This window comes from Trichosurus vulpecula, chromosome 7 (assembly GCF_011100635.1).
Source record: "Trichosurus vulpecula isolate mTriVul1 chromosome 7, mTriVul1.pri, whole genome shotgun sequence".
NCBI classification, from domain to species: Eukaryota; Metazoa; Chordata; class Mammalia; order Diprotodontia; family Phalangeridae; genus Trichosurus; species Trichosurus vulpecula.
This window is the reverse complement of record NC_050579.1, coordinates 81,333,484-81,358,365: the sequence shown is the minus strand read 5'-3', so window position 1 is coordinate 81,358,365 and position 24,882 is coordinate 81,333,484. Positions and strand designations below refer to the sequence as shown.

Here is a 24,882-nt window from a genome sequence, read left to right as displayed (position 1 = left end):
CCTGATCTGGCTGTCCCTGCATTTCCCCAGCCGCTTGCCTGGGACTGTCCCCCGGGATCAACTCCCCTTGGTGCAGCCCCCACCTCTCCTCTGTTTCAATAATACTGCTCTAGGGTCTGAGGGTCTAGTCAATGTACAGGGGTAGTGATCAAAAAGGATCTCCAGCGCACACACGCACACACACACACACTTACCTGTACACTGATATACATATAAAGTCATCCAGAACACAATCATTCAAGTGTACTCAATCTTGTATTCATACACACATACACACACACACACATGCACTCACTAATGCACGCATGTACACATGCACAATGACTAGCACCAGGAGAGGCCATACCCAGAGGGGCACCTCTAAATAGAAGCTGGGGAAGGGGCCTGGGAATAGGCCCGAAGTCAATAGGGCCACAGGCCTTTGTTTCAAGGGTCCTGGGTGTAAGGACATGCAAATGTCTCCCAACATGGGTCCAAGGAGGGCCACTGGATAGTTGAGGCAGAGGCCTGGCGCAGGGTCAGACTAGGTGTCCCCGTCCATTGATGTAGATGCCATTGCCCGTGGGCTTGGCTCGAAGAGTCCCGTTCTCCTGAACAAAGTGGTTCATGGCCTGCTTGATCCCAGCATCTCGGTCTTCTTCCTCTTCTGGCCGGCCAGAGCCTGGTGACAGCAGCTCCGTCTGGGTCTCAATCTCCCTCACCGTGGTCAGAGTGGAGTAACTTCTGCCCTCAGGTTCTTCGCTCTGTTGGCACAGTGCCACAACTAGGTCATGTCAGGGGTCAATATTATGGTAGGGTTCAAAGTCAAGGGCAGGATATGGGGTCAGGGGTCAAGGGCCAGGAACATGGGGAGATCAGAGGGGCCAGGGAAAATGTGGGCTCAGAGGTCAGGTAAGTCTGTGGCATGAGATATGTTTAGATGGGGCAAAAGTAGGGGTTTAAGGCCATGGGGCGCCCCTTCCTCTATTTCCTTTCATTCAGTGTTGGTCATTTGGGAGTGGGAAGAGACAAGGGGGTTGAAGGTAGAATAGAAATATGGGTCTGGGTCACAGCCAAGGATGGGGCTGAATGGAGTGTAGTAGGGAGAGGTGTAGGGTACCTAAGCTGACCTGGAGGAGGGAACACAGTGAGAAGGGACGGGGCAGGGAAGAGGTGAGGAAGGGAGGTTAGAGGGATGCAGGTGGGGCCGGGGCCTCACCATCACAGAGCAGCTACTGTTGTCCTTGAGACTATCAGGGTGGCCCTCAGCTCGAAGCCCTACATTCTCCTCAGGCTGCAGGGCCCGGACAAGGGGGAGGGGTCAGAACAAGGGCTCCAGCCCCCTCCCTGAGCCCAACCTCTTCCCCTCATCCTCCTCCGTTTCAATCTTAGTCCTTCAGGTCTTTGCCCTTCTGGCCTCTTCCCCTCCACTGTCCTTCCCATCAGCCTCCTCCCTGACCTGATTTCCTTGCCCCAGTCACTTCTATCCTTCCCCTCCCACCTTCTCCCCCTGCTTCCCCCTTCCTCTTTCCATCAGGTGCTGGCTAAACAGAAGCCTCCTGTTGTAGTTAAAATGCCATCAGGGCCTTAGTACCTGAATAGGATTGGCTTTGGCTCTGGACTGGTCTCACCAGAGAGAGCTCAGTCCTTGGGTAACTATCCCCCTATCCCCAGGTCTTGACCAACTCTGAATCACCCAATCCACTAGAGATAGGGGTTGCATTCCCCAAGGGGGATAGGTCTGTTTCGTTGGTCTGCCCCCTCCAAGGAATTCCAAAGCCCTTGGATACTTAATATCCAAGTCACAGATGATAGAACCTCAGTCTTTCCTGGGACTGCTGCCAACAGAGACCAGCCAAACCTATGGAACCAGACCAGGTCTCCTAAGCTCTACTCCCTCCATCTTTATACCACGACCCCTCATAAGACAACACTTAGGCCAAGAGAGGAAGACCTTTCACCTACTGCTTATCACTCACCCACACAAAGGTAACCTGAGCATGCACACACATATCTAAACACATGTGCAGATGTACAAAGACACCCGCCACCCACCTGGTTCCGTGGCTCTGCATGGTGGGAGTGAAGTCTGCGGATGGAATTCTCCCGAGTCAAGGTCAGTTCCTCCTCACTGTCCAAGAAAGACACTATCCTTCATTAGGGACAGAACCCTAACCCAGGGTTGAAGAGGACCCCTGGCCTGTCTCAGTGGAGGGGGGAAGTCCTAGCCACTGTGGGTGTGACTTTCTCTCTGATATACAACATAAGTCTGTGTGTGACACTGCATGACTACAGTGTCTGGGGAGGCATGAGAGGCCCAACAGGGTGTGTTAAGTGTGTGAGCAGTCACTCATTGATTCATTCCACAAATACTTATTAAGTGCTTGCTATGTGGAAGGGAATCCCTAGGATTCTTGTCCTCATGCAGTTTGCAAAGTAGCAGGGGAGGTAAGGTAAGTGTTTGTCTTAAGTAGCTATCCTAGTGGTAGTAGAGTTAAGTGCCTAAGACAGGGACAAAGAAAATACTCTGAGATTTTAGAGGAGAGAAAGAAAACGTCCAACCAAGGGGACAAGAAGGTGGTGGGTGGAGAGGATTTCAATAGACAGAGATTGAGGTCAGTGGTTGAGGGTAACACAAGGAGGAAGGAACAGCATTCTAGGCAGAGGAAACTGCAGCAAGCCTGTGAGAAAGCCCAGTGGGGACCAGGTGCCTGCACATGCCAGCGTCTGTTGTTTCTGTTAATTGTGTGTGACTGTGCTCTTCAGACAGGGTCCCCTCCCTCTCAGGCCCCAAACTCTTGTTCACAGGGTTCCTTCAAATTTCCCCAAACCTTTTGCATACCTAGCTCTTCCTCTATACATTCTCCCAGCCCAGCTTTTGCTCCTCCAACTCCTTACCCTGGTATCCCCTCCCCCTCCTCCTCCCCTCCCCTCCCTCTCCCTTCCTCTCCTCTCCCCTCCCTTCCCCTCCTCTCCCCTTTTCCTCTCCTCTCCTCTCCTTTCCTCTCCTCTCCTCTCTTCTCTTGTCCTGTCTTCTCCTTTTCTGTTTTCTCACCCTCTTTTCTCCTCTACTTTCCCTTCTTCTTCTCTCCTCTCCTGTCCTCTCATCTCCCCTCCTTTTCTCTCTTCTGCTATCTTCTCCTCTCCTCTCCTGTCTTCTCCTCTACTCTCTTGTGTTCTCCCCTTGTCTCCTGTCTTCTCTTCTCCTCTCCTGTCTTCTCGTCTCCTTTTCTCTCCTCTCTCCTCTCCTGTCTTCTCCTCTCCTCTCCTGTCTTCTCCTCTCCTTTTCTCTCCTCTCCTGTCTTCTCCTCTCCTGTCCTGTCTTCTCGTCTCCTTTTCTCTCCTCTCCTATCTTCTCCTCTCCTCTCCTGTCTTCTCCCCTCCTTTTCTCTCCTCTCTCCTCTCCTGTCTTCTCCTCTCCTGTCCTGTCTTCTCCTCCCCTCTCTTGTCTTCTCCTCTCCTTTTCTCTCCTCTCTCCTCTCCTGTCTTCTCCTCTCCTGTCCTGTCTTCTCCTGTCCTCTCTCACTTGTTGCTGTTTGGCTTCTTTCCCTGACATTTCTTCTCCAATAACCAATCCCCTTTTCCCTCCTCCTCCTCCAGCACTCACTATTTCTGGGTCATCTGTTGGGCCTTGCGTCGGTGGTATCTGGACATGAGCACCACCACTGCCACCAGGAGGCAAAGCAGCAGGGCAGCAATCACTCCTACTGCCACCATGGAGGCAGAAACTACATCCACGTCGACTGGTGGGGCTTCATCCTCTGCTGAAGGCCAGAGAGGGGAACATAACAGGGTCAGAGGAGATCAGCCTCCCCTGCACCCCCCAGCCCAGTCACACCCCCACCTCCTGACCTCACACCTGACCTAGGCTCCTACCCCAATTTGGGGGGACAGGAGGGGCAGGTGAATGATGTCCCCACAATCTACATAGGATCCTTAGAATGTAAACTCCTTGAAAGTAGGTATGGTTTCATTGTTTTTGGGTTTTTTTGTAGGTAATCAGGGTTAAGTGACTTCCTCAGGGTCACACAGTTAGTGTCTGAGGCCAGATTTGAACTGAGGTCCTCCTGACTCCAGGGCTGGTTCTCTATCCACGTTTCATTTGGTTTTGAATCACCAGTGCCCAGCACAGTGCTGGAACATAGTAGGTACTTCATATAATGGAGTCCTGGCCAATGGATGTGCGTGTTCTGGGAATGGAGCTCCATTGGTCCAGCCCCCACTACATTAATAAGTGCTTGTGGATTGATTATGATTCTTGTTATTCCCCACTCTGCTTCCTCACCTGTCCCTTGTCTTCCATCCACCATAGCCCTTCCTCCCTATTCTGGCCTTCCCCATGTGCCTGACCCATAATTCTCCTCTGTGCTCTCCCTCTCAAGTCCTGACTCACCTGTGACAGCCACAGTGACTTGGCTGTCCCTCGAAGAGACCTCATTGCTGACGTGGCAGACGTAAGTGCCGCTGTGCTCAGCAGTCAGTGTGGGGAAGCCCAAGGTGCCTCCATCCACTCGCATCCCATTGGGCAGAGGCCTATCCAGCCTGAGAGGGCAGGGGAGGCTGATGGGTGCCGGCCAGACCAGGCCAAGGCTGCTCCTGCTGCTGCCTGACGTGCCCAGGCAGCTCCTGCCCTCCCCCCCACCATGGTGACGTCACCCGGAGCCGCCGGCCGTTCCCACGGTGCCCCTCCCTCCCCTGGGCAGGTCTGGGCACAGGCCTGGGCAGAGGCCCGTTCCCCCCCCTGCTGCCCAGCCTGACCTGGGCACCCCCACCCTGCAACAGGGGAGACCTACACACGTGCCATCCCACTTGCTCCCACACTCAACACAACAGGCCACACACATGTCAGTAAGCCCCACAAAGCAAAGCTCACACTCCCATGTGTTCAATTATACACGGAAAGTATGCATGCTCCAACATGTATGACGCTACATGGCAAGGTACCTGGCCATATCCTCAGCCCAAGGTCACTTTAACCCCTCATGGGCACATGTATTACATGCACATCCCTATGTGCACACGAACTGTTTCTCTAACACATCTGAGAACATTGCCTCCCCCTGAGACCCTGGAAAAGAGCCAGGAGAACCCTCCTACACCCTGACCTCTGAAATCCAACCTGACTCTGAAACTATGCGAAGGAGCCTCCTCCCCACCAGGCCTCTAACTCTCAGCTTCCATCTCTCCCCCACAGAAGACCCTAGCACAGGGACTCCACTCACCGAGTCCAGTTGTAGGAGGGTGGAGGCTGCCCCTCACTCAGACACTTGAGCATGACGCCTTCCCTACCCACATGCCATAGCTCAGGGTCTTCGTGGCCCCAGACCGAGGCCTCAGCAAGAACTGTGGAGCCAGAGAGTGGGAATGGGGAAGAACAGGGGAGAGACAGTGAGAAAATGATGACCCGAAAAGCACCAGCTCCTCCCCGACAAACCTCTCCAAAACTGGGTCACCCTTCAAGGCTCATCTTTGGCATGAAATTTATTTAGCCCACTCTGATTTCTGCCTTCTCTAGGTGTGTATGATATTTGCAGAGGCAACCACTTGGTATAGAACACATCCTGGGTCAGTTTGGTCTTTCCAACAGGATGGGAAACTCCCTGAGGACAGAGACTTGTCTCAAACTTCTTTTGGTTCTTGAACAGAGCCTACCATTGAGTTCAGGAAATGCTGACTGATTGGTAGATTCCAGACCCTGGTCCCTGCAACTTTACCTGGCTCAGGACCCCCTACACATACTCATTTTGTGCCCCTACTGCCCATTTCTGCGCCCCTCATCCCACTCAGTGTCCAGGGACTCACAGGCAACCCGGAGCGTGTGTGTGATCCTTTTGTCTTCTGGAAGGCCCGGGTGGGACACCACACAGGTAAGGGGCTGCCCATTCATAGTTCGGCTTGGCACTAGATGGAACTCTGAGGTGACTGAAGCTGATCTTGGGTGATTAGACAAGCGGTTGGTGACCACACCCTTGACCACCGTGTCCCAGGTCACTCTGGGCACAGGACTGCCCTCGGCTGTGCAGGAGGCTGCTAGTATGAGACCTTGGCCTTCTTCCAGGGTGGGACCCAGGTTCAGTGTGGGCAGAGGGGGCACTACAGGGAATGAGGGTAAGGGAGAGAACTCATCAGGGAAGAAACCTGGTCTTATTGCCAGTCATACACACACACACACACACACACACACACACACACACACCCAGAAAGACCACCTGCCTGCCTATACTCTCTTTGTCTCTGCCCTACCCTGCCCAGGAGACATGTGTCCTAGCCTCCCTTGGTGCAAGTCACTCCTGTCAGCAAAAATATTCCTAGCTTTCCCCTTTCCTGGGAAACACAGCCTGCTACCTGTTTCTCAGTCTTTCTCTATCTTCTCTTGTCTCTTTATCACCTTTCCCATCCGTGCCTTGTTCTCTGTCCCTCCCTTTGGATGCTGGACTACGTTTCTGATTGTTTTACTGGCCAGCAAGGTGACTTTCAGACAAATGTGGTTCTCCTACGTAGACACCTTCCTTCCTGAGCAATCTCAGGACTTTTATGATCTCGCTTACTCTTGAAACATCCCTATAAAGTAGGGAGGAGGCAGGGAATATAACACTTTACAGGGGAGGGGACTGATTGTGACCAGACAAGTCTGAATGAGAGATGTCCATTAGGATAATCCCCCTACCACCACTTCCTGTGTGAATGGTTGTTTAGGACTCATATTAATTTCATTCAGTGGTTGGATTGAAATTGTACCATTCCAACAAATGGGTTGTTTTGTAACTTCCACAATTTAATTTTTTAGTGGAAGTAATAATAACTCATATTTATGTCAATATCACCTCCATTTTACAGGTCCAAAAACTGAGAGTTGAGGTATTAAACTTTCTTATAGGCCATAGGATAGCTGAAAGAAAATTTTGACATTATCTAACCTAGTTAGCTCATTTGACAATTGAGGAAACCAAGATCCATAGAAAGGAAGTGATTTGCCTGCTATCACACAGGTGGTAAGGAACAAAGTTGGGCATTGTACCTGGGACATGTCCTCTGATTCCCAGTTCATTACTTTTCTTAGTACACTAGGCTATCTCTGTAGAAGAAGCATTGGACTTGGATTTGAGGTTCTAGTTATGGTTCTTCTTAGAGAAGTCACTGCATCTCTCTAAGATTCATTTTCTTTTTCAAATATGGGGACTGGACTTAATCTTCAAGGTTCCTTTGATCTCATGTTCTGCTTTTCTCTCTGTCTATGGCTCTTTGCCCAATCCCCAATTCCCCGACTGCCTGTCTTCCATCTCTCCTTTCCCCAGACCTCTGCACTCACTCACCAAGCACTCGAAGATGGAGCCCCGCCTGGAAACTGCCAGAAGGGAAAGTGCTGACTCGGCACTCATAGTCCCCTTCATCAGCCTGCACAGCATTCCGCAAAAGTATGGCACCATCGTTGGGATCCCGAGGTGGTGGCGGCCGCTCCACTCGTCCCTCGTAGGGAGGACTCACATGGAGACCATATGTATCATGTAGCAATGCCAGTTCTGCCGTCCCCTCTCCCCCTCCAACTCGGGCCCAAGCCACCTGTTTCACCTGCTCCTCGGGCTCTCCCCTGTAGAAACATGGCAGCTCTGCATCTTGACCCAGGACCACGGTAACCAGGGCTGACGTCTCCAGCTTACCAGCCAGGCACAAATCTGCAGGGAAATGCCAAAAAAGAGTCATGGTTAGCGATGCTACCAGCCAGCCGGGTAATTGCTATAATCCTAATAATGATCGGTATGCAGTCTCACGTGGATGAACAGAATCTTCATGGGCAATGCAAACATACCCTGTAAAAATAGTCACAATAATTTGCATCTGTAGGGTTGATACCAGGCAAAGTACTCTCACCTACTTGATCTCATCTGATCAGCAGGTCAGATCTTATAAGGGATATATGTTTTTAGAGAAGTAAAGGGATTTATCAGATGTCACATAGCTGGTTAATGACTGAGGTGACCCTGGAAGAAAGTGAATATAATACAAAGAATTGGAGTTAGACTCCAAAGACCCGGGTTCTCAAACCTAGCCTAGTAGTTATTTACTACCTGAATGACCACTGGTCAGCTATTCAGCTCCTGTAGATCTCATCTTGATTTGATATCAAGACGACCTGGGTTTGAATCCTACTCTCGTGCTTTTCAGTTTTATGACATTGGACAAACTACTTAAATTTTCTGCACCTCATAGAAGATGGGTAAACAGTTGGATGGGAGGGACTCAGTAATGGAAACTTCCTGGAGAAAGATGGATGAATACCGCATTCAGCTTTCTCAAGTCCTAAAGGGAAGATTATTCTTGTCTGGAGCCACAAAAGAAGCAGATTCTGAATGACAACATGGCCTAACAGAAAGCATTTGAGATTTGGGGTCCTAGGACCTGAGTTCTAATCTCCAGCTCTGCTGCTGACTTCCTTGTAACCTCCAGCAAGGCAGTTCACTTCTCTGGACCTCAGCTATCTCAAATCCGTAAAATGAGGGAGTTGGAATAGATTCCCTGCAAAGTACCTTCTAGCTCTAAAGCTCCAATTCTAGGAGGACCTGAATTTCAGATCTAGAAGAAGGTGAAGGACCATAATGTTTTAGAAATATAAGGGCTCTTAGAGATAATCTAATGTAGTTCATCTGGGAAACTGAGTCCTAGAGGTTCAATGATTTGTCCAAAGTATAGGATCAGGATCACAGATCTAGAGCTCAGAAACCATCTACTCTAATCTCCTAACTTTACAGTTAGGGAAACTAAGGCTCGCTAAGTGATTTACCCAAGGTCAAGAGGTGGGATTTGAACCCAGTCCTTTGACTCCGCAGACAGTGCTTGGGTCACACAAGTAGTACCTAGCTCAGCTGAGGTTTGAATCCAGATCAAAATCACAGAATGTCAGAGTTGGAAAGGACTTCAGAAATCACCCAGTCCTGTGGATTAGAAGAGAGAAACAGATGTTCTATGTTGGAAGGATGGCTTGGACAAAGTCACAGAGGCAGGAATGAACAAGGTGTCAGAGACAAGAAGGGTCCTGGTAGAAAACAGATATCAGTGAGGCTGTGGACGGATGAGCACAGAATCAGAGACAGAGAGATGAAGTCAAGCCAGGTGGGGATGGGAAGGAAAAGCAGGGAGCTATGGCACTATGGGGACGTACCCAACCCGCCTCAGATGACCTGGTCATTCCATTTTGGATTCCAAAGAGAGGCAGCAATGAATGGGTTCCAAGTCGTGCCCTCTGTCAAAGGCACTGTTCCAGATAGGTATTATGGAGCATAGAGTCATAGAATTACAGAGAAGTCGATTATCTAGTTCAACCCCTAATTTTCCAGGTGAGTATACTGAGGCCTAGAGATGTAGATGACATAGTCCTTGCCCTCAAGGCACTTGAAATCTTATTGAGAAGTAAAGACACATACACAAATGAAGTAATTAGTGAACAGTACACAGCACACAGATGTTAAGTCTTAGAGGGTCAATGAAAGGGGAAAATCATTCTGGGCTACAGTAATCAAGGAAGGCTTCATGACTTTTAGTTGGGGTGACTTGAATCTGGCTGAGTAAGCTAAAAGGAAAGCTTCATCTCAGGGTAGAAGAACAATGTGAGAGAGGGCCAGAGAAAGAATAGCCTATTTGTGGGACAATGAGACCAGCCCTACTAGAGTAGAAGGTGTGTGGTAGGCAGTAGTAGAAAATAGTTTGATAGAGAGGGTGGAGATAGATGCATGGAAGGCAGGGACTGAAACCAGACAAAAGCATTCACATGATACGGGGGTGAAAAAGGGACCCAGGGTAGGCTTTTGATCAGAGAAGAAATAAAATAATTTTGTTGTGTCCATCTCTTTATGAGCCCCTTTGGGGTTTTCTTGGCAAAGATACTGGCGTGGTTTTGCTATTTCTTTCTCCAGCTCATTTTACAGATGAGGAAACTGAGGCAAACAGGGTGAAGTGACTTGCCCAGGGTCACACAGCTGGTAAGTGTCTGAGGCCAGATCTAAATTCGGGAAGATGAGTCTTCCTGACTCCAGGCTCAGCACTCTGTCTGCTGTACCCCCTATAATGATAGCTACCATTTATTCTATTGTTTTCGACATTTGCAAAGCATTTTCATCACAACCAGCTGATGAGGTAAGTAATAATAGCAATAACTCACATTTATGTTGTACTTTAAGGTTTGCAAAATGTTTTTCTCACAACAACCCTGTGAGACTGGAAGCACTGGGTGTTATAATGGATGGAGTACTAGAGACTAGATCTGAGTTCAAATCCTACCTCAGAAGCCTACTAGCTGCATGACCCTGGGCAAGTCACTTAGCCTCTGCTTGCCTGTTTCCTTATCTGTAGAGTTGGGATAATGATAGTACCTAGGAGGTACTATCTGTACCTCCTAGGATCAAATGAGATACTATCTGAAAAGCTCTTTATAAACTTTAAAGCAATATATAAATGCTAGCTATCATTATTATGCCCACTAATAAATTGGGGAAACTGAGGCAAGTGGTTAAGTAAATTCCCGAAGGTACACAGCTTTTAAGTGCCTGAGGCAGGATTTGAACTTGGCTCTTTCGATGCTGTACACACGGCTCTTTCTACTACACCATACCACCTCTCCCGAAAAACACTGGATTCTAGAAAGATTCACTTAATGACAAGCATTATCTAAATTGGGTTGGAGAGGGGGAAGCCAGAGACAGCAATATCGACCAGGCAGCAATTAAGATGATCCAAGCATGTGGCTATGAGCACAAAGGTGATGGTGGTAATGGGAGTGGAAAGGAAGGGATAGATGTGAGCCATTTCATAGGGGAAAGAAATTGACAGAGACGATGATTGATTGAATACTGGGGATAAAGGAGAGGAAGGAGTCCAAAAACAACTTCCAAGTTCTCAGGGTTAAGGGGAAGAAGAGCCTAGGGCTTCTGATGAAGGATGATTTGAAAGAAAATTTGGGGGCACCAGGGAGCAGAGGAAAGAGCCTGTGGTAGAGAGAAGGGGGCAGGGGGGGAGAGAGAGAAAGAGAGATGTTAGAGAGAGAGAGAGAGAGAGAGAGAGAGAGAGAGAGAGAGAGATGTAGAGAGAGAGAGAGAGAGAGAGAGAGAGAGAGAGAGAGATGTTAGAGATTGGGGAAAGGAGGACTATTAGATTTTAAACAACTCCTTGTGTCTTTTTTTAAATCCCCAATAACTAGCAAATGATGCTTTGCATATAGAAAGCCTTCTAGAAATGTTTGTTAAAGACTTCATTTGAATAAGGAGAGAAGGGATAGATGGAGAAAGACAGATAAACCAAGGAAGAAATTGGGTTGAGAGAGGAGAGGAGTTGGTAATGGTAACACCAGGGGATGTGCTGTGGGACAGGCTGGAAGCCTAGCCATTCATTCTCCCTCCCTACTTTTCTTTACTCCCTCTCTACTTTACTCCTCCAGAAAGGGAGCTCTCCAGGATCCAGAGGAAAGGAGAGGGGGCAGTCACATGAAAGAGGAGGTCAGAATTGGCACCTGCACCTATCCCTTGAGAGGAATGGAGTGAAAGCAGCAGAGTTTCCCCTGGGGTGGACCCTGCTTAGATTGAGCCTGGATTAGAACCAGGGGGTCCTATGGCCCCATGTGGGAGGAGCAAAGGGAAGGAGGGTGCTGCTGAGAGCAGGGAGGGACAGAACAGGACGGGACAGACCTGCAGGGCCAGATGCCAGGGCCCTGAGCCGCCTGCACCTATGTTGGACCCACCCAGCTCACCTTGGGAGTCCAGCTAACCACCCTCCCCCCTCTGCTTCTTCCCACTCCCACCCAATTACCTCAGTCCCTCACTATGGGGGGGGGCAGACCTTAGGAGGGGGGATGACATAGACCCAGGGAGAGGGGAGCTACCTAAGCAACAGAGGTTTCTTCCCCCTCAGCTTTTCAGAAGACTGGGCTTCATGCAGACACAAAAAAACCTCGACCCTTCCCTCCACAGGGTGCCCTCAAACCAAGACCTAAATCCTTCTTATAACTTTACTGGTAGAGAGAGTCCCACACCAATGGACTTTGGGACTGGGGTTACACTCTGAAGAGAGGGAAACTACCCCCACCCCCAAAAAGCCAAAGACAAAGGTTCGAGCCCCACTGTGGAGGCTCAGAGGTGGAGACAGGTTTTAGCTGCCCCGAGGACGATGAGATTTATGCTGTATGTGAGACCCTACATCTCAGGGAGGATTCCCTGACTGTTCTCATTGGTCAAGGGAGAACGCTTCCTTCTTTATTACCCTCCCCCCACAAAAACCCCCTCATCTCCGCACCTTGTCTTGGCACAGTTTTGTTGGCTATGGGCTATGCCAGGATTTCTCCCCAAACTGACCCTTGAGCCCCACTCAGGACCCTTCTGTAAATCAAAGGTGCGTAGCTCCAAAATGAGGAGAAAAGCTAGGAGCCTGGGCTTCAGTGACCTCTGCCTGGGTTAGGAAACTTAGACCCCAACCTCTCACTCCTGAGTGCCACCAGCATCATGACTCAGGACACCAAACTTGGTAACCTGTTCTCTCCAGGGCTTCCCAACCCAGGCATTCCTTCATTCAACTGTTCCAGGAACAGTGAAAGACAAAACTGAAACAATCCCTGCCCCCCTCAAGGAGCTTACAGTCTATTGAGGGAAAAGTTGGACACAGATAATTAGCCACAACTTAAACAAAGTAATATGGAGGGGGGTGAGGGGGAAGGGAACTAACACCTTCAAGGGGCACAGGAAAGGTCTCTAGTAAAAGTGGTATTTGTGCTGGGCTTGGAAGGAAGGTCCAAATTCCAAGAAGTGAAGGTGAGGAGGGGATGAATTCGGAATTGGGGAGGGGGCCAGGATGGGGAAATTTACCTGTCAAAGGCAGGTAAATAACAAGATGGAATCTCAAGTGTAAGTAGTCCACTTTGGCTAGGACATAGCTACCTCCTGGCCCCCTCCCCTCTTAAGGAAGGTCTCCTGGCCTCTGCTTTATGGATTAGGACTCTGACCAGAGAGTCCCAGAATTCACCATACCAGTGCAGTACAAGCCAGGAGTCCTAGCTCCCAGTCTGAGGAGGGTGTGGTGTCTCCTCCATCTCCTCCTCCTCCTCCTCCTCCACCTCTCCCCAACCCAATGCACCGGCCAGCATCAGGGCAATGACATCATTACCCAGAGGGAGACAAGCAGCCAGTCTGAGAGGTCACCCTGAGGGCACAAGGGGAATGTCGGTGAAGGACACGCTGGGCACCGGCATCTCACTTCCTGTCTTTCTGTTCTGGGTTCAATAGACTCTGGCTGGTGGGTCCTCATTCCTACTCTCCCCTCTCCTGAATGGGGATCACCAGGTCGTCAGGACCGGAGCCACGGGTGACTCAGAGGCCTCTACTGAAGCTCAGCCACCACCACAGCAGCCACCTTGCGCAAGGGATAGAACAGGCCCAACTGGCCAAACGGGATCTCCGTCCCCCTCCCCCCCAGGGCTCAGCCTGGCCCCCAAGGGCCTCTTTGGGGCCCTGCCCTCCAAGCACCCCACCCACTTCTAGTCTGCACCCCCCCATATCCTCATCTCTGCTGTCTACCTTCAATCCCAGCTCTCTGACTTGTGAAAACCTTGAACAATGATCTCACAAAAGGAAATTGAGGCAGGGGAGAGAAAGAAGGGAACAGAGCAATGGTGGCCTACAGAACTAGGAATTTCTCTTTATACTCGACCTTTTTTTTTTAGTGGTATCCCCAGGCTGGGGTCCCTACACAGGCGCTCCTGCCCAAGCCGACCTACAAGAGTGTCTTAGTGAAGTCAGAGGAAGGGAAGGCTCTTTTCCAGTGTCTGTGGGCTCGTGGACATGTTCCCAAGAGTGTCTGAATTTGTGCTCATGGGCACTTCTGAGTGTGGCACCAGGCTTGCGGAACACACCACATGCATAGTAAATGTTTTGATTTTTTATTATTCCTTTGCTTCCGCCTGTCTCTGTCTTGGTCTCCTTGGTGTCTGTAAGTCACTGGCTTTGACTCTGAAGTCTGGTGCTAAAGTGAGCAGCCAGGGCACCTTTCCCACCCACTGGCTACTTAGTTCTCAATCCTTCTCCTCCCAGATAAACCCCAAGAAGGGGTTGCCCTAGGTGGAGTGGGGTGGGGAGCCTTTGAATCGGGTTACTTTTCCCTCTTAGTGCTAGGAATTTTCACTAGGATTTCCACACAACAGCAAAAGGACCTGGTAGGGGTCCCTAGCCTCTTTTCTGGTCCTCTCAGCCACTCTCTGGAGGTCTTCCAGCTTCTCCCTGTCTCACAAGTGGGCCCCTCAAGGGGGGATCATATCTGGGGCCTCAGCCCCTGACACCATCACTAGAAAAACCAGCTCCTGATCCAGTGAGTAAGGGGGAATCCTGCCTGGGATTAGGGGGAGGGGTCAACCCTATCCAAGGTCTCATACCCTTGTTTTAACTCTTCTCTCCCCTCAGTCGTTGGGTGCTAGCCTGTGCTAAGTGGAGTAGTGGAAAGAGGACTGGGCCTGGACTCAGGAAGCAGGAGCACACATTTATTAAGTACCTGCTATGTCAAGCGTGTTGTATCTTATTTGATCCCCACAACACTGGGAGGTAGGTGATATTATTCTGATGATCCTCAGTTTACAGTTGAAGACATTAAGACAGATAGGTTAAGAAACTTGCCCAGTCATGTTTCTAGTAAATAAGTGTCTGAGGAGGAATTTGAACTCGGGTCTTCCTGACTCCAGGTCCAATGTTCTATCCACTTCACAGTCTACTTGCCTAAGATGACCTGAGTTCTGGGCAGCTAAGTAGCGCAGTGGATGGAACACTGGACCTGAAGTCAGGATGACCTGAGTTCAAATCCGACCTCAGACAGTTGACACTTACTAGCTGTGTGACCCTGAGCAAGTCACTTAATCCCAAATGCCTCACAACAAAAACCCCCAAACAAATGAAAAAAAAAAAAAGCAAGACTAGAGCCTCAGACACTGTCTATGGGACCCTGGGCAGATGACTTAATCTCTGTCTGCCTCAGATTTCTCAACCTTAAAATGGGGATAGTAGTAGCATCTGCCTCCTAGGGTTGTTTGTGGAGATCAAATGGATAATAGTCTAAACTTAGCACAGTGCCTGGAATATAGTAAGAGCATAATAAATGCTTCCTTTCTTCCTTTCTTCCTCTGTTAATGTGAGTGTGCATGTGTAGGAAGCGTCAGTGACCTGGGGGAAGACGGTGCATGTGTAGGAAGTGTCAGTGACTTGAAGGAAGAGGGGGTATCGCTCAGTGAGGTCAAGAACGGACCCCAGTTAAGTCTCTTCTTGTCAGTTCTCCATCCCAGCCCCATAATATACCCTATATTACGTGGGGTCCTAGAGGCTGGAGGCTGAGTGAGGAAACCAGGAAAGTCCCATCTCCTGTTTTGCCTTCCCATACTCTCATCCAACTCCTATCCTCATTGCCCTAAGCCCCCCAGCTTAGTGAGAACCTCTCAGCCTGGGCATGAAGCCCACTGCCAGATTAATGATGAGGAGGGGGCCACTCTGAGCTTGTCTGCACAAAAGGAGCTGAGAACAATGGACTGGGGGGGGGGTGTTTGAAGGCAGCCTCAACTCTGGCCCAGACACAGCTCCCAGCTTAGATAAGTCCCCTAAACCCCCCGGAGCCAGAGTCTGAGCCTGGCTGAGTCACCCAAGCAGCCACACTGTGGGTGGGAGACCCAGGACTCCAAAGCTCCCAACCTCAACCATTTTCCTTCCCCACAACCACCAGTCACCTCCTCCCCTTCCCTCCCCCTTCTCACTATTCCCTGCAAAGCCAGCCCCACTAGCTGGCAGCCCTGCTCCATTTGGGGTTCAACCTCATCCCCCAGCTCGCAAGAACCAGCTCTATTCCAGGGAGGGGACTGGAGGGAGCAGCTTCTAGTTTGGAAGGGACGTTAGACATCACCTAAGCCCGGCCCTTCCCAGTGAAAGAGCATATGCTGCCCCCACCCCTATAGTCTCTACCACCCCACCCTGAGGGTGGATGACAGGCCAATTCTGGCCTTGGAATTCCAGCTTTAGACTCTGGGTAATGGATTCTAGAATCTGGGTTCCAGGTCTGGGTCTAGAGCCTCCTCTCAGCTTGGAACACTCTTTCCTCTCCCTGGGCTTCAATGGGAGTAAAAGACTCTTCTAGATCAGGATGCGTGGGTTCCGTACTCCACTCTGCACCTGCCTTTCAGAATCCTCAGCTCATAGGGGATAGGGGAGGAGCTCAGGCCTGTGCTTTGTGATATCCAGGACCCTGACCCAAAGAGGACCTTCAGATGTCTTGGAAAGCAAATGACTGGGATGGCCACATGAACCCTTGGTGCGCCTCTGTATTTCTTTTTAATAACATTTTACAAAGTGCTTTCCCCCTTAAAAGCCCTGGGGGGTAGTGGAACGATGATCACACTTGAGAGAATTTAGGTGACTTGGCTAAATGACTGGTTAATTGCTGAACCCAAATCTTCCTCTCCATTCCAGAGCTAATACTCTTCCCACTAAACTCTGCTTCTTGATGCTGCATACCCTCCCTTCCACTCCCCTCTTAAAAAAAAAAAAGTCTTCCTTGGAAGGAAGGGCTAGATTCTGCAGAGGCCGCTGGGGGTCCCAGAACTACCCACTGAGCCTCCCTTCTTGGGCAGGAGAATCAACTTCCCTTCTCTGTTCTCTGAGTTTTGGTAAATCCTATGGGAAAGAAACGGACACCCCCTCCCCTTATGTAAACAGAAGCAAAGAAACAGGGGCTGAGGGCCCCTCCCTTTCTAGGAAACTAGCTTCAGTCAGGGAAACTGAGCTTAAGCCTCGGGGTAGGCTGAGTCTCCCATAGCTTTGGCCTAAATCCAGGAATCCTATACCCCAAGTGCCCTGCTCTCCTCAGAATATATACATGCCTACTGTCAACTCTGGGATCAGGGGCCGGGATGCTGTTGGGGGAGAGAACCCTATGTGTCCATACACATACACACCCCCAGCCTCAGGGTGGAGAGAGGGTAGGCTGGGAGGAGACCTCACCCGGAAACTCATCCCATTAAGGAGAAACAAAGGGCTGTGGTGTTTAGTGGCGCCTCTCCTCCCTGGGCTTCTCTCTTGCCAGTAGGTGGGTGGGGCCAGGCCCCTGGGGCTCCATGCTCTAATGGCCCACAAGAGTGGGGAAGGGGGACCAGCCAAGCCAGGGAGAGGGGTACCAGCACAGAAGTCATACTTGAAACGGAAATGGGAAGAGCTCCCAGAGGAGCCCACCCAACCACCAAGGAAAGACCCATAGCCCTTCCCTGCGATAACCTAATCTCCCCCTTTGCTCACCTCCTCCAGACTGTCAGAAGAAAGCAAAGGATGAGAGAACCCATGAAATCATACAATGTTAGATCTGGTAGGGACCTTAAAGGCCGCATAGTCCAACCCCCTCATTTCACAGATGAAGTAACAAGGCCAAAGGGTGAGGTGACCTATCTAAGGTCATCCAAGCAGCAAGTCTCTGAGCTAGAAATAAAATTCAGATTTTTTTCTGATTTCTAGTCTGATTCACCTTTTATAAGGAGCCTCCTTTGGAGTCTGGCACTAGGTATATGACTCAGACATACTAGGGAAAACTGAGGCCTTTCCTGCAGGGAAAAAGTTGAGAATACAGGTTACAGCTTGACCCTACACACTAGTGGGGGGTCTATCTGCCCTCAGTCCAGACCTCTAACCAAATGGCTGTGGGAAGGTCCTATCTGTGGGTATCTAACTTAGAGGGGAGTTATGTTAAGTGACCCCTCATTCATCCTAACAACCTTCTCAGATGATCAGTAAGATAAACTGCAGGAGTTAAAGGCCTGCCCAACTCCCTTTTCTCTGGGCTGTTCTGGTTTGACTAGGCCCTACAGGAAAGAGTACGTCTAGATCCCCAGCCCCAAGGACTAGGCCCCACCCTCTGGGACCAAGCAAATTCAAAGCCTTGTCTTAGAGATGCAACTCAGAAGTGTCTTGGAGTGCAGAGGGACATTGGGAGCTGGTGTTCAATGCCCAGGAAGCTGAGGATGAACCTAGTATCTTCCTCCTGTGTGGCAGGACTGGTGTGAGGTCCAGACCCAATCTCCTCCCCCAGGCAGCTTTAGCTGGAACCCCACTGCCAACCTCCTCATGATCCCTAAGCCTGGGGAATATGCTACTCGAATCTAAGCAGTACCTGTACATACCGAGCCAAGGGTGGGATAGCAGATCTCATGGTGACTTTTGGGAGGCCCCTTCTATTGTACTGATTGGGAAGATCTTGGGTTCAAATTCCGGCTTTGACACTTAATACTGGTATGGTCTTGTGGGTATCACCACCTTATGCTGGGTCTGGTTTCCTCATCCACAAAAGGAGAGGGTTGGACTACAATCTTTAGGTCTCTTCCAGTTCTGATTTATGATCCTAGAATCCTATACCACTCTATCCCACACAACCCATTCCACCCCCTCCTCAGCCTCCCCCCCACCCCTACAACTGCACCTCCAACCTTAGAATTGTAGATAAAATCCCTAGTGGTTGCACCTTCAATAGTCAGGATTAAAGGGTCTTGGATGAGGAGGTGGGGTCAAAGAAGCCTTAGCCCCTATGGGTCCAACCCAGGAACACCACACCTTGCCCAAAAGGGGCCCCACCCAGTGCCCCCACCCACCCAAACCCCCACCACAACCACCTAGGCACCTGCTAGTCTGCCCAGAGGAGGGGAGGGGCTGAGGTGAAGGAGGCCGCTCTGCTGCTTATGGGCAGCCCCTGCCTGTGCATCCTTCTTCCCAGAGGTTCCTGACACCCACACCCCCAAGACAGCCTTGTCCCAGTTCCCCTGGGTCTAACAGAGAGGGGCAATCAGTTGTATTGACTCCCGGGATGCCAGGAACTCTACCCAACCTTGAATCAACCCCATTGGAAATCTCTAGCCCCAGCCCTGTGCCAGCCCTAACCTCAATGTGCAAAGGAAGCCTGGTGTTAGAACAAGGGAGTCTCTCAGGTTTGGCACTGCCCATCAACTATCCTACCTTCTCCACAAAACACTATTCTCCATGCCTGATCCCAAACCCACCCAATAGCTGGACCACAGGACACAGCTTTTAGCCTTTCTTAGTAATACTAGAATCAGTCAGTGGCTTGGCATAGGATCAAGGAAGACAGGGGAAGGGAAGGATGGTCTGGCTTTTCTGGGACAGTCACAGCAACAGTGAGGAACAGACTTGGAATCTTATGCCAGAACCAGGCTCAGAGTAAAGAACAGTGAGGGGGAGCTGGAGAGAAGGGGAGGAGGAGAGAGGGAATGAGGGAAGTGAAGCCTGAGAGAAATTCAGGTAGGTGTCTTACCTGTGAAGGAGCCGACAAGAAGTAGCACCAGCCATGGCTTCTGCTGCCACATCTTGGCTTCCTGGGACAGGGGTGTGTGTAGGAAGGCCTTGGGAGTCAGCTGGGTTCTCTCCTTCCCACCCCCCCGGGGTGGGGGCCAAGGGAAGAGATCTCCCCCACCCCACTCTCTCTGGTTCCGGAAAGAGAAAGTCAGCAGTTCCCAAAGGCAGCTGTCCAGCCCCACCTGAAAGCCCCCAGGTGCTGGTCTGTGTCCACTCGGTGGGCTGTTTAAGGAGCTGAGGTGATAGCCAGGGGATCCCCTGCCCCAGCCCCTCTCCACCCTCCCCCGTCCCCAGCAGTTCCCCCCCAGAAGCTGTGACTAGGAGCTCGGAGCTCCCCCAGAGCCTCTTCCCACGCCGTGGCTGGCTGGCGGACAGCAGCAGAAACTTGGGAACCTGCTCAGCAGGTCAGAACAGGTGCGTCTTAGAGGGGCCGGGCCTGGCACAGGAACCACTGAAGCCACCGCCCCCACCACCAGGCTGGCTAATGGGAGCTAGTGGTATAGGGAGCCAATCTGGGGTGGGGTTGGTGGTGGGGAACGACTGGGATGCCTTTCCTGAGCCCTGTGTGTGGTGGGGAAGTATGGGGGTGCTCAGCAGTGTGGGCCCCAAGGAGAGGGAGGGGGACAGAGTCAGGGTGCCCAGAGGCAGGGCTGGGATGGGTGGAGAGAACACGAGCTCACTGTGGAACTCGATTGCCACACACCGAAGGCCAGGGACCTGCTGCTTCTGGAGACATCCCCAGGCTCTCTGGGCTCCCCATCTCTCTTAGGGGTGGGAATCTCAAACTTCATAGGTGCAGTACTTGTTGGGGAACCATTTGACTCATCGGATTTAGAGCTGGAATGGATTGTAGAGATTATCTAGTCCAACCCCCTCATTTTAAAGAGTCCCATAAGGGTGGTGACTTGCCCAAGGTCACACATACTGACAGAGTCAGGATTCAAAATCACATCTTCTGACTCCAAATCCATTGCTCCTTCTACCACTCCAGGCTGAGCCAAGCCTGATTTAGGGAAGGGTGACAGGTTAAAGAGAATGACCGTTGAATGAGAGGATTTAAAGCTGAAAAGGACCATAGAGATGAGCATCATGTAGTGGAAAGGGTACTGGACTTGGAGAAATGGGTTCAAATCCCAGCTCTAAATCTTACTTACCAGCTAGATGACCACCAACAAGTCATTTAAGATGGGACCAGGGTTCAAATCCAGATCTACCACTACCTCTGTAAACTTGGACAAGTGACTCTCCTCTCTTTGACTCTCTTCAGTTTCTTCACCTGTAAAATTAAAGGGCTGGTCTAGATGACCTCCAAAGTCACTTCCACCTCTAAATCAAGGGGCCTCTCTCAGTATCAGTTTCTTTATTTATAAAATGGGTGTGATAATACTTTCAACTGAACAGAGCTGTCCTGAAGAAAGTGTCGTAGAGCCTGAGTTACATAAGAGGAAACAGGTCAGAAAGGGTAAGTGATTGGGCCAAAGATGCACAATTCACCAATAGCATCCCAGGCTGAAGGGAAGGGCCAAGTCCAGCTGGCCAGGAGGCCCTGGAGAACCAATGTCCTTCATTCCTATCCCTCAGCCACCATTCCTCCTTCCCCAGCGTCCAGGCACAGGAGGAATACTGAGGTTCAAGGATCCCCTCTAGACTGAGCAATTGCAACCCAAGGAATTCAGCCCCCCTTCCTCACCCAGCCTCAGTGGTTCCACCTGTAACATGACCCTGAACCATTTGGAAAATCCATTAAAGGGAAGGGGCTCCACACCACCCTCCTACACTCCTTATCCACATAGAGGAACTAGTACTTGGCCTTCCCCCACAGAATGGTATACTCTCTCTCTGTCTCTGTCTCTGTTTCTGTCTCTGTCTCTGTCTCTCTCTCTCTGTCTCTGTCTCTGTTTGTTTTTCTTTGTCTTTCTGTCTGTCCCTCTCTCTGTCTCTCTCTCTCTGTCTCTGTCTGTCTCTGTCTCTGTTTCTCTGTCTCTTTGTCTGTCTCTGTGTCTCTGTCTGTCTCTGTCTCTCTCCGTTTCTCTCTTTCTCTCTCTCTCTGGTCACTCTGTAAATAATCTTCAAACTTGGTGAGGTCAGACTTCAAGTTTGGTAGCCTGATGAGTGAACGCTAAAGGAGGAGAGAGAGGGAAGAAATTCCTATAGAAAGACACACTAGGAGAGGTGCAGAGACAGAAAAGACAGACACAAAGGGAGAATGAAATAGAGTGTTTAAAAAGAAAAATTTTGGACTCTGCTGTCTAGGAGAGAAAGGAAGAAGGTCACATAGGTGAGTCAGTGAGGAAGTCCATTGAGGGGTCAGTGAGGAGGGAAGGGGTCAGCACAAGGGAGGGCTAATGAGGATAGAGGGTAAATGATGGAGGATCATTGAAGAAGAGTGATCATCGAGGATCGGCGAAGAAGAAAGGTTATTCAGGAAGACTCAGTGATAGGGAAGGGTCAAGGAGGAGGGAAAGTCAGTGAAGGGGGAGGCAAGGGTCATGAAGGGGGTCAGAAAAGGAGAGTCAGTGAGGCACGTGTCAGTCAGGGGAGGTTAATGAGGGAGGGTACCTAGGGCTCAGTTCTAGTAGTTGCACCACTCCCTAGGGTACTGACTATGCCCCAGACCTCGAGATGCTTGCTCCCCTTTCTCCTACTCAATAGTCAGGACTCCTGAGTTTTCATCTCCCCAATCCGAGACTAGCTAGATGGCCTTCCTTTGTTCCTCAGTTTCCATATCTGGTATATAAATCTTTCCCTAGAATTTTAATCACTCTCATCCTTATCCCTCCATTTGCCTCATCAAAACTCCAGCCTAGAATAACCTTAAGGGACCAGAAAGAAGTAGCTTCTGAGGGAACTATGTTTATCTCAGTTGTCCCACCCTTCAACCACCATATCAACCCCACTCAATGAATGCTTTGAGATCCCTAATCAAGGACACCCATGGAAAACCTCTAGCTTTTTGGGAGGTCAAATAAATGTCTGACGTCTGTGTCTCTCCCTTTGTCTTCCTTTGACATTCAGGTTATAGAGCTGGGAGTGGACCTTTGACATGGTCTAGCCAAAAGATTTTGAGGACTTCTGAGAACATCATTTATAACCCTACAATGACACCCTCAGCCAGAGACTTGGGGACCTTACCATAACATCTGCCTACATTGGGTCCCTTTTTAAAAAGTGGTTTTTTTCATTTATTAAGGAAGTAAACCTTAAACACAGACCTAACCCTTCTAAGTTGAGGGGTGGTAATCTGTGTTTTCGGGGGGGAATTGTCAGAGAATTCCAGCAGCTCTTTGACCAACATCCTCACCCTAACTCAATCCCAGTCCTGCTAGAATTGACAGCTGTCATAATCTCTTCCTCTATCATCCCCTTTAGTTTGAACCTGTGATATCCCCAATTTTTTTCTTCTTCAAGGTTAACTCTGTTGTTCCTTGTGTAAAAAGGGTCCAGGTATCGGAGGAATAGAGGGAGTGGACACAGTGCATGACTCTGTACCTGTCCCCTAGGGATGAACCTTCAGCCCAAGAGGCCCAAACTTCATTGGGTGGGTCCAAAAAGTGACAGGGTTGGGGAAGGAGATATTGTCTCTCAAAGTCCAGCCTGGGCAAGGGTCCCGGCAGGAGGAAAATTTCAGGTGGTTGGTGAAGATTTGAAAATTCGAAGGTTTTCTTGGTTTGGGACATTCAGGGTGAGGAAAAGAGGGCTAGTGGGCCATGAGAGGCTTTAGTAAGATCCCATTTAAAAGATTTAGCAAGAGGATGGGGAGGCAAGGAAAAGTTCAGGATGGAAAGTTGGAGTCTGGGAGACCAGATTTGGGAGAATGAGCAAGGAGAGACCTAAGGATAATGCAGAAGAAGCCACTTATTTCTCAGGCTTCCCCCTTCTCAAGCTCTTCTGCACTGATCAGGGAGCAGCTGCAAGGCTGAACTGGGCTGGGTGCCAGGACTCCCAGTTTCTCTCCACCTCCGCCTTGGCTGAGCCCCTTCCCCTCTACAGGTCTCAGATCTCAGCTGTGCCACAGGGAGAAGACCCGCCCCGATGATGCTTTGAGATCCAAAGCTACCTGGGGTGGGGCTGGGCCAGGGGGCAGTGGGAGGGGGGGGCAACTTCTGTAATGATTATAATTATCACACAGTGGATCCTATCTCACCGTGGAGCTTCCTCTCTTCCCACGGATATTCCCCTCCCCCTCCCTGAAGCATCACAGGTAAACTGAGGCATTGGGGAAGAATGGATGGTCAGATGAACAAGCAAAAGCTTGTTATATCCATCTCCTGCCATTTTCTCCCCTTCCACCATAGAAACCCCAGGCAGGCAGATAGTCAGTCAACCAGCATTTCTTAAGTATGTACTATATGCTAGGCACTGTGCCAGGTAGAAACCCCACTTCCTTTCTACCCCTCAGTATCCCTGGATCACCCAGAAAAGCCATGCCAGCTCAAAGCCCCTCTCACTTCAGCTCCTTAAGGGAAAGGCTGGGCAGTCACTATGAAGTTAAGTGTGTGTGTTGGGGGGGGGCATCCCTAAGAGGTACAGGGTCCAGGAAAAATGTCCCTATCATTTACCTTTTAACAAGCGACTTCTGGCTACAATGAACATCAGGGGTAGCTTTTTTTTTTTTTTTTGGCGAGGCAATCAGGGTTAAGTGACTTGCCCAGGGTCACACAGCTAGTAACTGTCAAGTGTCTGAGATGGGATCTGAACTCAGGTCCTCCTGACTCCAGGGCTGGTGCTCTATCCGCTGTGCCACCTAGCTGCCCCAAGGAGTAGCTTTGAAGGGGGGAAGGAGGAGAGGGCCTGCTGCCCAGGAGGGTGATAGAAAAAGGGGGACCCTGTTGCTAGGCATCCAGCTGTTGTCTTTTGGGAGCACTGTAGGGAAGGTGCAGATTTTTTTTAATGTGTATATGAATAAGCCCAAGTTATTTTTCATACCAGCTCACAGGAGCAATTCTTCCCATTTCTCCCCTTCTCCCTCATATTTCCCTGATAGTTTTTCTTTAATTGTAGTCCGTCTCCCCTCTCTTTCTCTCTCCTCATTCCTCTCTCTGCAACCATTTCAGCCAAATCCTGCCTTCATGCAGCAGAAAGATCAGATTTCTGGACAGAAGGCCTGGATTTAGATCCTTACTCTGCTATCTGGTAGCTGTGTGACCTTGGACAAGTTGCTTGCCCTGTCTCTGCCTCAGTGTCTCCTACAAAATGAGGGCATTAGACTACATAACATCTAAGGTTTTTTCGAGCTCTAACTGAATCCTGTGCTCTAGAGGCCCTACACCTTGGGGAGAGATTGTCCCTATTCTCTGAACTCTCCTTACACCCTGCTGAGGGGATGGCTGAAGGGGTGACATTGGGCGGAGGCTGACCTCGTCAGGAGTCAGGAACCTTATTCATCTGACCTGTCCCGTGGGCAGGAATCTTTTGCTTCTCACTGTATCCTTCCGGCATCCTTCCCTGTCTCGCATGTTCTTCCCGTCCACACCCATGGAACTCTCCTTTCTCCATATCCTCAGCAACAGGGACAGAACATTGGAAGGTATCCTGTGACCCCTGTTCTGGGCAG

The 24,882-nt window shown here is 50.2% G+C and overlaps 1 protein-coding gene across 1 annotated transcript; it reads right to left on the bottom strand.

Moving 5' to 3' along the window:
• Nucleotides 1-518: 518 nt before the first annotated feature.
• Nucleotides 519-24,805, bottom strand: NECTIN4 (nectin cell adhesion molecule 4). The gene is made up of 13 exons (XM_036768209.1): nt 24,719-24,805; nt 19,511-19,721; nt 19,288-19,348; nt 17,271-17,280; nt 10,097-10,127; nt 7,293-7,652; nt 5,782-6,072; nt 5,202-5,322; nt 4,373-4,521; nt 3,587-3,743; nt 2,035-2,110; nt 1,199-1,273; nt 519-743 (listed from the first exon to the last, which is right to left on the bottom strand). The coding sequence occupies exons 1-13, from the start codon at nt 24,803-24,805 to the stop codon at nt 519-521; spliced, it is 1,854 nt and encodes a 617-aa protein (XP_036624104.1).
• Nucleotides 24,806-24,882: the final 77 nt, after the last annotated feature.